Here is a 12,192-nt window from a genome sequence, read left to right on the forward strand (position 1 = left end):
TGAAGGCGCTGTCGTTGTGACGGTCATAGGGGCGAAGGACGTCTCGGCGGCAGTCGCAACGGTGGAGTCAATTGGTTCAGGAGCACCTGAGCGAGCCAGTAGAGTAGGCATCGACACAGCCGCAGTCGGCGTCATGTTGTCGTCATTCGTATCGTCGTGCAGTTTCTCCGAGGCCTCGTCTGGTCGGACGGCCTCTGGAGCATCAGGGGGAGGTGATCCGTCTCGTTCCGAGACCGTACGGCGCCTCCTCTTGCGCCTCTTAGGTAAACATTGTTTGCGGGCTCGTCCCACGGTGTCGGAAGAGGGAAGGGAGTTGCGTCGCTCTGAGAGGAAGGCCGTCGCGGGAACGTCAAATGAAGGTGCGTCCATATGTTCAGGCGGGTGGGTGTCGGAAGTCGTCGCTGTTGGCAGTGGCTCCGGAGTAGCGTCAGGCTTTGAGCGCAACTTGTCGGCCCCGGCGGTATCCGTAGCAGCTGGAAGGGTCACCGGTACGAGGTCCGATGGGCGACGGCCGGTGGGAGGAGAAGAGAGCGCCGATGCGTAGGTGATTGGTAAAACCGTCGACGGAGCCGAAGGTTCCACGGTAGCGGCTGGCAATTGGGTGATGCGTCGCTGAAGACACTCAGATCTGAGGTGGCCTTCTTTGCCGCACCCGGAACAGGTCTTGGGTTGGCCGTCGTATATGACAACCGCGCGGCACCCGCTAATTTGCAACTAAGATGGCACGTGGCGATGGAGGTCGATGGTGATCTGCCGTACACCGTTAAGAATGGGGCACGTTTGGAATTGAGCCCAGCGTTCGGCAGTGTGGCCATGTACAGTGCCATAGGGACGGAAAGCCGCGATAACGTCTTCCGCCGGAAGCTCGAACGGGAGTTCGAAAACTCGTATGGTGCGCATTCCTAAGCCGGCATGGTCGACAGTGACCGCTCCGACATTGCCGTCGGCGTGCCAAAAGCGTAATCCATGGTTGGTGTCACGAAGTATTCTTTCACATACCGCGTCATTGACGACTTTGACGTACACAATACTGCTTAATATGGACAAATGGATGCCCAAGATGTCGGAAGCTGGGATCTTAGCAACGTCGTGTAGGAAGCGTTCCACTTCCAAGGCCTTTAGTCGTGCGCATTCGTTGCAGAAGTGTAATCGTAATGTTGATTTTCGAAAACGGTTGGCCATGGTTCTAGTGCACGTAAGCGACACGTAAGTGACGGCCGCTGAAATGTAAACAACAGCGAGCGCGCGCGCTCCGCAGGCGGAAACAACAACACGTCCGCACTGCACGGCGGCGAAAGCCGGACGCTAACCGCAAGGCCACTTCGGCCGGCAACGTACATCGGTAAAACAGATTAGAGGCCACAGGAGGGGGACTGTTCATTGCAGTTGACAAAAATATTTTCTCTAGTGAGGTCGAGGTTGAGTGTGACAGAGAAGTTATCTGGTCGCAACAGGTGTAGGAGAAACCAAGTAAATTGTTGGATGCATTTACCTGCCTCCCGATTCTTCAATGACATTTCTAGACTCTTTCAAAGAAAGTTCAGGATCAATTGCGCTTAAACACTCAGATCATGCATTACTAGTTGGAGGCGACTTTGACATACCGAGTATACAGGGTGGTCCATTGATAATGACCGGGCCAAATATCTCACGAAAATAAGTATCAAACGAAAAAAACTACAAAGAACGAAACTTGTCTAGCTTGAAGGGGGAAACCAGATGAAGCTATGGTTGGCCCGCTAGATGGCGCTGTCATAGGTCAAACGGATATCAACGGCGTTTTTTAAAATAGGAATCCCCATTTTCTTATTACATATTCGTGTAGTACGTAAAGAAATATGAATGTTTTAGTTGGACCACTTTTTTTGCTTTGTGACAGACGGCGCTGTAATAGTCACAAACATATGGCTCACAATTTTAGACGAACAGTTGGTAACAGATAGGTTTTTTTAAAATTAAAATTCAGAACGTAGGTACGTTTGAGCATTTTATTTCGGAAAGCACATGCTGTTACAGCATGATTACCTGTAAATACCACATTAATGCAATAAAGGCTCAAAATGATGTCCGTTTGACCTACGGCAGCGCCATCAAGAGGGGCCATTCATAGCGCCATCGGGTTTCCCCCTTCAAGCTAGACAAGTTTTGTTCTTCATAGTTTTTTCGTTTGACGCTTATTTCGTGAGATATTTGGCCCCGTCACAATCAATGGACCACCCTGTAGAATAGGACGTCAGACAGTCATTAGACGTTCTTTTGAACACATTTTCTGAAAACTGTCTTGAGCAGCTGGTTCAGCATCAACACACGCAATGGAAATATCTTAGACCTTGTAGTTACAAATACGCCGAACATTACCGACAACGTCAGTATAGAAAAGGCGATTAGAGATCATGATGTCATTATAGCAATTATGGTTAAAAAGTTAATAAATCGTCAAGAAGTCTAGGAGAAAATTCCTGCTAGAAAGTGCGGATAAGCGTTGTTAGGATCTCACATAGACAGTGAACTGACATCACTTAGATATGGTAAGATGGACATAGAGGAATTACGGGCAAAGTTTAAAGCGACTGTAACGTGCCTAGTAAGTGTATTAAGGACGGGAAAGACCCAAGACGATTTAATGACGTGATTCGGAAACTGCTGAGAAGTCAGGGGCTGCTGCACTCTTGGTTCCAACGAGAACGCACAAATGACGACAACCAAAGGTCAGCAGAAATTAGTGCGTCTATGAAAAGATCTATGTCCGAACCATACAACTACAATCATCATTACACTTAGCAAATGATCTGGCAGATAACACGAGAAAATTCATGGTCCTTTGTAAAATCGCTAAGGGGGTCTAAGGCTTCCATTGAGTCACTTTTTAACCAGTCTCGTGTGGTGGTAGAAGATGGCAAAACGAAATCCGAAGTTTTAAATTTCACGTTCAAGAAATCGTTAGAAGAACTGTATAAACGTAACGTCGTTTGACCATTGAACGGACTTCCGTATGGACGATACAGTGATAAGCATCAATGGCGTAGAGAAACTGCTGAAGGAGATGAAAATAAAAAAGTCACTAGGTCCGAATGGAATCCCAGTGCGGCTTTTCTAAGAGAACTCTGCGGCGTTGGCCCCTTACTTAGCTTGCATTCATCGCAAACTCTCGCCCAGTGCAAAGTCCCAAGCGACTGGGAAAAAGCGCAGGTGACTCCTTTGTATAACAAGGAGAAAAGAAAACGTACGCTCAAAATTACGGACAAATATCCATAACATAGGTTTTGCTGCAGAATCCTTGAACATATTCTCAGTTCAAATGTAATAAATATTCTTGAGACCGAGAAGCTTATGTCTACTAATCAGCTTGGTTTTAGAAAGCGTAGCTCGTGCAAAACTCAGCTTGCCGTTTTCTCACGCGATATACTGCGAACTATGGATGAAGGGAAGCAGGCGGATTCCATATTTCCAAATTTCCGGAAAGTGGTTAACACGGTGCCCATAGTAGACTGTTAAAGAAGGTACAAGCATAAAGAATAAGTTCAGAGGTATGTGAAAGGTCGAAGACTTCTTAAGTTATAGAATTCAGTATGTTGTCCTTGACAGCGAATATTCATCAGAGACAAGGCTATCGTTAGGAATGCCCCAGGGAATTGTTACAGGACCTCTGTTATTCTCCACACACATAAATTATTTGGTGGAGAGAGTGCTTAGCAATCTGCAATTGTTTGCTCATTATGTGGTGGACGGTAAGGTGTCGTTGTTGAGTAACTGTAGGAGGATATAAGATGACTTAGACAAATTTTCTAGCTCTTGTCATGAATGGCAGCTAGCTCTAAATGTAGAGGAGTGTAAGTTAACGCGGAAAAACAAACCAGTAATGTTCGGATACAGCATTAGTAGTGTCCTGCTTGACACAGTCAGGTCGGTTAGATCTCTTTCCAAGCATTCATCCCGACTGGCGGGGTCTGCTGTTATGGTTAACCGAATGTGGCGCATTAATTTTAAGGGATGGCCGGATGCCCTTCTTGTCACCACCCCCTGGACAGTGTGTGTATCCCAACTGTCTGCATCAGTGTAATCCATGGAATAGTGCGAACGTGTTTCAACTGTCTGCGAGTCGTGTAACTGAGGCGGAACGTGGGGACCAGTTCGGTATTCACCTAGCAGGATGTGGAAAACCACCTAAAAACCACATCCAGGCTGGCCGGCACACCTGCCCCCGTCGTTAGTCCGCTGGAGCGGATTCGATTCGGGGCCGGCGCGCCTACTCGAGTCCAGGAAGCAGCGCGTTAGCGCTCTCGGCTACCCTGGTGGGTACGATCAGGTCGTTTAAATTTCTGGACATAACTTTGCAAAGCAATACAAAATGGAACGAGCATGTGTGGATTGTAGTACGATTGGTTAATGGTCAACTTCGGTTTATTGGGAGAATTCTAGGAAAGTTTTGTCCAACTTTAAAGGAAACCGCATATAGGACGCTAGTGCGATCTGTTCTTGAGTACTGTTTAAATGTTTATGATCCGTACCAGAACGGATGAAAGGAATACGTAGAAGTAATTCAGAGTTGGGCTGCAAGATTTTGTTACTGGCAGGTTCGAACAACTCGTAACTGTTGCGGAGATGCTTCGGGAACTCAGCTGGGAATCCCTGGGTGGAAGGCGACATTGTTTCTGAGGAACACTACTGAGAAAATTTAGAGAACCGGCATTAGAAACTGACTGCAGAACGATCCTACCGGTGCCAACATTTGCCAAGGGACCACGAAGGTAAGATACGAGAAATTATGGCTCACACGGAGGCATATAGGAAGTCGTTTTTTCCTCGCTCTATCTGCCAGTGGAACAGGAAAGGAACGACTAGTTGTGATACAGGATACCCACGCATCTTACCGTGGCTTGCGGGGTATGTATGTAGATGTAGCAGATTCCACGTTCGAACTCACTCTGCCCTCCTGAGAGACCCATTCATCTGGTACTGCTCCTCTACTCACAACGCAGTGCTCCACGCCTCCTTTATACTGGCAGGTCCGCTTCTTATGGCAACTGATGGGCAATTGCTCGTTACATAGGGCTGTCAGGGTACTTTTCATCAGTTAGGGAATTCTGCGGTGTGTGTTGGTGGGAAATTCTACCTGTCACTCATTTCCACCTTCTTTCGTTCTCTAATTGTGCGTGAGGCGAACGAATTTCGGTATTCCTCGTTATGAGCTCTAATGGCCCAGATTTTCTCTCCGTTTTCACTTTGCAAGATTTATAAGGAAGTAATACTCGATGATATTACGGGAATATATCGAGTCATCGACTTTTGCCACTCGGGGTATTACATTCGGGCACGAACCACACATCTTCAGACGAGCCGTTGAAGACTGACATGGTCTTAAATTCATAAGAGCTCTGTAACTGCAAGACTGATCAACTAACAGCATTCAGCGCCCTAAACGGCGGAAATGCGAAACAGATATTCAGCGGGTCGCCGATAGCTGTGGAACTCGACGAATTCGTGGAGATAATTGGATTCCATGCGTTACCCAATTGAAACCCGATGTTCCAGTTAATGGGGTTTTCTACCGTGCGTATCTCTACGGACTCTTAAATAATGTAACCCCCAAACGAATTAACAGTAGCCAAAAATGTCATTTTGTCGTATTGCATGGTACGCTCGGTGGAAACACAATGTTCCTCAGACGTAAAAAGGAATACGGCGAACTCTTGGATGTCCCACCCCCCTCCTTCCATTCCACCTCTCCTCACTCTCCCTTCACCCTCTATCTTTGTCGCCCCCTCTCCCGCTTCTTCCTCCCGCTCCTCTCGTTCTGATCCCTTCCCCCCACTCCCCCAGCCTGTCACTGCAGCTCCGGCTCGGGTGGTGGCCCGTCGGGCCACTGCCCACGCCCAGCTCTCCCCGTCACCTTCGCCATCACCGCCGCCACTGCCACCGTCATCGTCATCGTCGCGGTCGCCTTCGCCTTCACCGTCACCGTCACCATCTCCGGCGCCGACTCCGGCCCCGGGACCTGCCCCTCCCCGCCACATTCCCGTTGTTCCCATCCCCCACACCTCCTCCACCGCCGTCAAGCGCCCCAGTGGCACTCCTGCTTCCTCTGCTTCCAAAAAGGCTGCGCCTCGTCCTCCTTCCCCCACCCATGATGCCATGGAAGTCTCCCCGCCTGTCCCTGCCCCCTCATCCTCCTCCTCTCCCCCTTCCTCCTACCGCTACCTCCTCTCCCGCCCTGATCCCTCTCTCCTTGAAGCCCGGAACCTCACCCTCTTCCTTCGCCAGCATTGTCCTGGTGCCCCCATCTCCCTCCTCACTCCTCGCCAAGATTCGGTCCTCATCTCCTCCCCCAGCCCAACCCTCCACACCTACCTCCTTTCCCGCATCCCTGTCACCCGCTTTGGCCCTCATGCCTCTCTCACCCCTGCTCCTTCACCACCTCCCTCCCGCCAACCCCAACCTCCGCGTCGCCCGCCAACTCTCACCGCCGTGATCACTCGGCTTAGTCCAGTGATCATGGAGGAGGAGGTGTTGGCGGAGCTCCAGGCGCATCCCCATTTGGAGGTGCGTGCGGTTCGCCACATACATAACGCTGCCGGCCCCACCCGCCTTATGCGGGTTTTTTCTGAGCACGCCCCCTCCATTGACCGTCTCCTGAAGGAGGGTGCCCTCCTTTTTAACCAGCGGTACAAGGTCGACCCCTCCCGTTCCCCTCCTCAATCCCTGCGCTGCCAGAGGTGTCTACGCTATAACGCGCACCCCACAGCTGAGTGCCGCGAGGCCCCCACCTGCCCGCATTGTCGGCAAGCGCACTTCCTCAGGCAGTGCCCCAACCTCCAATCCCTCCTTCCCCTCCTTCCTGCAATACCTGCAATCTCCCCCATTCCACCTACTCCCAAAAGTGTAAAGCCCGACCCCCTCCAACCGCCGGCCGCGGTGGTCTAGCGGTTGTGGCGCTGCGTCCCCTGGACGCCCCCACCCCTCCTGGCAATTCCCTTCGTCCCCCCCCCCCCCACCGCTGAGGACATCATCAGGTTCCTTACCATCGTCCTCCAGAATGTTCATCCCTTTCAGCGCCCACACATCCTCCAACAGATCTCCCTCGCCGCCCGTTCCATATTCCAACTCAAGATGTACGCCACCTACTCCAACAACCAGGCCCATTTCACCTTCTCCCGCCTCGACACCCTCGTCTAAATCCCTATCATGGCGCGACAGCAACGTATCCTTTTCAACAACATCCGCTCCCTACCCGCCAACAGGAACCTCTTCCTGCACACCCTTGCCACCCACCGTGTGGATGCCTTCCTCCTTAATGAAACCTTCCTCCAACCCCACCACACCATTCACACTTCGCCCTACCTCCTCCACCGCTTCGATAATCCCCTCCCGATTGCGCGTGGCGGAGTTGCCATTGGTCACCACCGCCAGATCCCCGTTCGGCTCCAACCTCTCCTTCCCGACCCCACCGAACACCTGATCCTTAGTCTCTTCTTCCCCGGCCTTACCGTTACCTGCGCCACCATCTATGTCCGCCCCAACGCTCCTATTCCCTTCGACTTCCTCTCCCACGTCGATCGTACCTTTTCCTCCTACGTGATCGCCGCCGACCTCAACATGCATAGTCGTTCCGCTGCCCAGTTACGGCGATGGCATCGGTTCCTCTCCACCCTTCAAGGTGACCTCGTCCCCATCCCCCGGCATACCCGTCCTGAATCCAACTCCACTCCTGATGTTATCCTCTCCTCCCCCAACCTCCTTGGCCACATAACGGTGGATGTCCTGGAGCCTATTGGTAGCGACCATCTCCCTGTCCTCCTCACCGTTTCAGATGGTCGTCGCCCTCGCCCCGACCCTCGTACTGACCCTCCCCCTAAGTATGTCCACGACTATTCCCGAGCCGACTGGAATGCCTACCGGGATACCCTTTCCACCCAGGTCGATAGCCACCCTCTTACCTACCACCTCCCTGACGATGTCACCCATGCCGCCTCCTTTCTCCAGCAGACCTTGTCTGAGGCCGTGGAGGCCCACGTTCCTACTGTCGCCATCCACCCCCACCGTCCTACCTTACCCCCACAGGCCGTTCTCCTCCTCCGTGAATCCCGTCGTCTCTACCGTGCCTTCCTCAGCACGCGTGACCCGGACACACTACGACGCCACCGGCAACTCCAGCGACACGTTCGTAATTTGCTCGCGGCTAAGAAACGCCGGGACTGGCGACAGACATGCACCCGTTTAAATGCCACCCTACCAATCAACTCGTCCAAGTTCTGGTCGGCCTTCCGTCGCCTTACCGGAACTAAACCCTCCCCCTACTATCCTCTTCTCCACGATGATCACCCCTTCCCTGACACCCTTAGTAAGGCCAATCACTTTGCCTCCTACCTCTCCGATGTCTTCTCCATCCCCGACGATCCCCAGTTCGATTACTCCCTCTTCCCGGATATCCGCGATCGAACTGACCCCTCTGTCCCTCCCCTCGCTCCTGGTTTCCAGTACTTGGACAACATTACACACACGGAACTCAATGCCCCTATCACTACACAGGATCTCATTGATACACTCCGCACAAAACGCAACACCGCTCCTGGTCACGGTCGTGACACCTACCGTCACCTTCGTGAAGCTCCTGTCTCTTTCCTCTCCACCCTGGCCAGGCTCTACAATGTAGTCCTGTCCACCGGTTACTACCCCGACCTGTGGAAAATCTCCCGTATCCTCATGTTCCTTAAACCTGGCAAACCGCCGTCCGCCGTCTCCTCCTACCGTCCCATCAGCCTTACCTCGGTCTTCAGCAAGGTCCTGGAATCTATCCTCACCCGCCGCATCCACCAGCATCTCCGCCAGCACCGCCTCCTTCCCGTCACCCAGTGTGGCTTTCGGCCATCCTTCTCTTCCGACGATCTTCTCCTTCACCTCACTCATCTCCTTTCCGAACAGCTTAATTCCCGTCGCTCCGCAATCTTCCTCTCCCTTGACCTCGAACGCGCTTATGAGCGCGTCTGGCATTCCGGTCTCCTCTTCAAGCTCCAAACCTTTGCCCTTCCCATTAACTACGTCCGTCTGATCGGTTCCTTTCTCTCCCGCCGTCCTTCCTATGTCACCATCCATAACACAGATTCCTACACCTTTTTCCCCTCCGCCGGTGTGCCCCAAGGCTCCCTCCTCTCCCCCCTTCTGTACCTTTTGTACACGGCGGACATGCCGCCGCCGTCGCCCCCCGTCCACCTCCTCCAGTTTGCCGATGACACCGCCTTCCTCGCCCTTGCCCCCACCCTGCAACGCTCCCAACGCCTTCTCCAATCCCATCTTGACCGATTCACCGCTTGGTGTAACCAGTGGTTGCTCAAGGTCAATCCTTCGATAACCCAGGCGATCATTGTAGGCAAAACCACCCCTTCCTTCCGCCTCCTTGATTTCTATCTCACCATCTATGGCCGTCCCATCGCCCTCACTCCCACCCTTAAGTACCTTGGCGTCACCCTCGATCGTCGCCTCTCCTGGACTCCCCATCTCCATACAATCCAAGCCAAGGCACGTTCCCGACTCCGTCTCCTCAAGCTCCTTTCCGGCCGTACGTGGGGTCTGGACCCTTACACAATCCTCCACACCTATAAATCCCTCATCCGCCCTATCCTTTGTTATGCCCATCCAGCCTGGATCTCCGCCCCCCCCTACCTTTTATAAATCCCTCCAAATCCTTGAACGCCATGCTCTCCGCCTCGCCTATCGCATCTGTCTCCCCTCCACCACGCGGATCCTGTATGATCTCATCCCCTTCCCCCACCTCCTCCTTTTCCTTGAAAGGATACGGATCCTGTACACCTCCCGTAAACTCGATCCTCCTCACCCGCTCGTCTCCCCAATCCTCTCCCATCCCCGCCCGCTGCCGCGCCTGTATTCCCACGTCCCGCCCGGTCTCCATCTCTCCACCCTCCTTACTCTCTCCCAAGGTGGCTTCCGCCAGCTCCCCCTCCCTGATGATGTCCTCCTCCCCTCCATCTACCCCTCCTATCAACTTTGACCCTGCCCCACCACCCACTTCCGGTGTCCTTTCCTTTAGGCACCCTCCCTCCCTCCCTTCTCTTCCCTTCCCTCCCCTTCTCTTTCCTTTTCCCCCGTCCCCTCCCTCCACCACTCTTCCCCCCCGGGCTTCCCCTCCCCCCTTCCTCCCTCCCCCCTTTCTCCCCTGCCCGTGGCATCTCCGCTCTCTCCTCTCCCTCTCCCACTCCCCTTCCTCCTCCTCCTCTCTTGGCAGGTCCCCGGACTCGCACACGCATGGTGAACATTCGCGCGCCGGAGATCATCGCCGTCAGTGTCTAGTGTGTGTGCTTCGTTTTGTGTTTCGTGCAGTTACAACTCCACTGTTCACATGTGCCGTCGCAGCTCTCCGTGTTTTGTGCGCCGTGTCAACCAGTGTTAGTGTTTTTTCGTCCAACGTGAACGGCTTCTTGTTTTTTTGTTTTTTTGTTTTTTTGTAACTACTTTCTTTGCCCGCCATTTTTTGTATTTTCTGTGTCACCTATCTCATATTATTGTACCCCATTCGGCTGAAGAGCGGCGTATTAAGCTGCTGCCAGCCCGCCTTGTATGAGGTGCTGAAAATTACAATAAAGGAAAAAAAAAACTCTTGGATCGTCTCTACCTGCTGTATTAATCCTCTCAAATGAGAGCCCGATACTGATAAGCAGTACTCAATATTCGTTTAGACGTGTGTTTTGTACGCCACTTCTTTCAAGGACGAATTAGTTTTGCTTAGTATTGTTAAAGTTAATACGCTTTTTCTATTAGAAGGTATACTAGTACACCTGCCACGCCACTTGAAGTGTCTCCAAACGACTCTCAGGTAATATAAAAGTACTACATGTTTCCAGAAAGTGATTGTCAACAGTGTAATCGACCAGTAATGGATTTCACCAACTATATTTAATCGCAGCTTTACCAATCGTCGATCGCCTACAGGTCCCCCAGCATTTTGGTACAGTATTCTGGCTTTGCAAGGTGGAGCAGAAATGTGTCCTAAATGGCAGAAGAAGTGCACTGCAAACTCCAAACTCACTAAAAATTTCCGGTGATTAAAATAAAAAAAATGTTGTTCACGCAGTGCCTGTAACTAACCTAGTTTCCCAATGCCTATTTACTCATGTTTATTTACACATATCACACGATGTTTCAAGATGAAATTTTTTTGTAATTCTCAGAGTAACCATAAATGCTACACACAGTAAATCCACACATACAACACATGCCAACTCTATGACAGATGCTGGATTGGACCCAGTGAATCACCCTTTACAAGGCAACGACCCTGTACTGAGTCCACACAGGACATGGAAACCTGCACGTTCTGCCCTATGCGCTTCGGTACATCTCATATTGGCATCGTAGCCTTATCTTGCAACGCTTTAAATTAAAGAAAGAAATAAAATTAACCTTCTGTTGTATTTGTTCCACATCACTTCTTTCTTCAGGTACTGTAAATTTCCAACTATGAGGCCGGAAATCCCCGTTTGGAATTGATTTCGTGTCACTTCAAATAATGGAGCTTTTCCCGGAGTCCACGTTTCCCGAAAACGTAAAAACTCTTAGTGTGAATAACCCACAGAGTCGCAGTTAAAAAAGCAGTACACTAGGCTACGCGTTTTGCGACAGTCCAACCAATAGGACAGATGCAAACCTGAACAGAGAGAGAATGTCTACAGTTATTAGGGGTACTTAATACGTGAAACACTGCATTGTGAATTTCATAACCATTCTTAAGAAATATGGTCTGCCTCCGTAGCTGAGTGATCAGCGCGGCGAGCTGCCATGCGGAGGACCAGGGTTCGATTCCAGGTACTATTACGGAATTTTTCCTTGATGAGATTTGCAATCATACTCGAATGGCCAACTGGGCAGCCACTTAACTGAGTAATACCGGCTCCACGTCACGAAGATTGACAACGGTCGGGAGAGGGGTGTGCTGACACCACGCCTCTCCATATCGCATCCGATGACGGCATTGGCACAGGTGACAAGGCAGTCGGCCGGTGCCGTGGGACCCGCCAGAGCCTGTGGAAATATGGGCATTGCTTGATGTATTCCACATGATTTTTCTGTTTTGCGACTGTCTCGAAAATGCGGCTTAAAATAAGGCAGACGAATATAATAGCTGCAGACTTACACCAAAAAGTGGTAAAGTATTGGCTGGATGATTACCATTTATCGATTTTA

The 12,192-nt window shown here is 51.4% G+C and overlaps 1 protein-coding gene across 1 annotated transcript in view; it reads left to right on the plus strand.

Moving 5' to 3' along the window:
* Positions 1 to 500: 500 nt before the first annotated feature.
* Positions 501 to 12,192, plus strand: part of LOC126474609 (5-hydroxytryptamine receptor-like) — a 191,516-nt gene continuing 179,824 nt past the window's right edge. The window contains exon 1 of the mRNA XM_050102086.1: positions 501 to 540. Coding sequence (XP_049958043.1) covers positions 501 to 540 — 40 coding nt within the window. The remainder of the gene's footprint in view (positions 541 to 12,192) is intronic.

The sequence above is a fragment of the Schistocerca serialis genome, chromosome 4 (assembly GCF_023864345.2).
Source record: "Schistocerca serialis cubense isolate TAMUIC-IGC-003099 chromosome 4, iqSchSeri2.2, whole genome shotgun sequence".
Lineage (NCBI taxonomy): Eukaryota > Metazoa > Arthropoda > Insecta > Orthoptera > Acrididae > Schistocerca > Schistocerca serialis.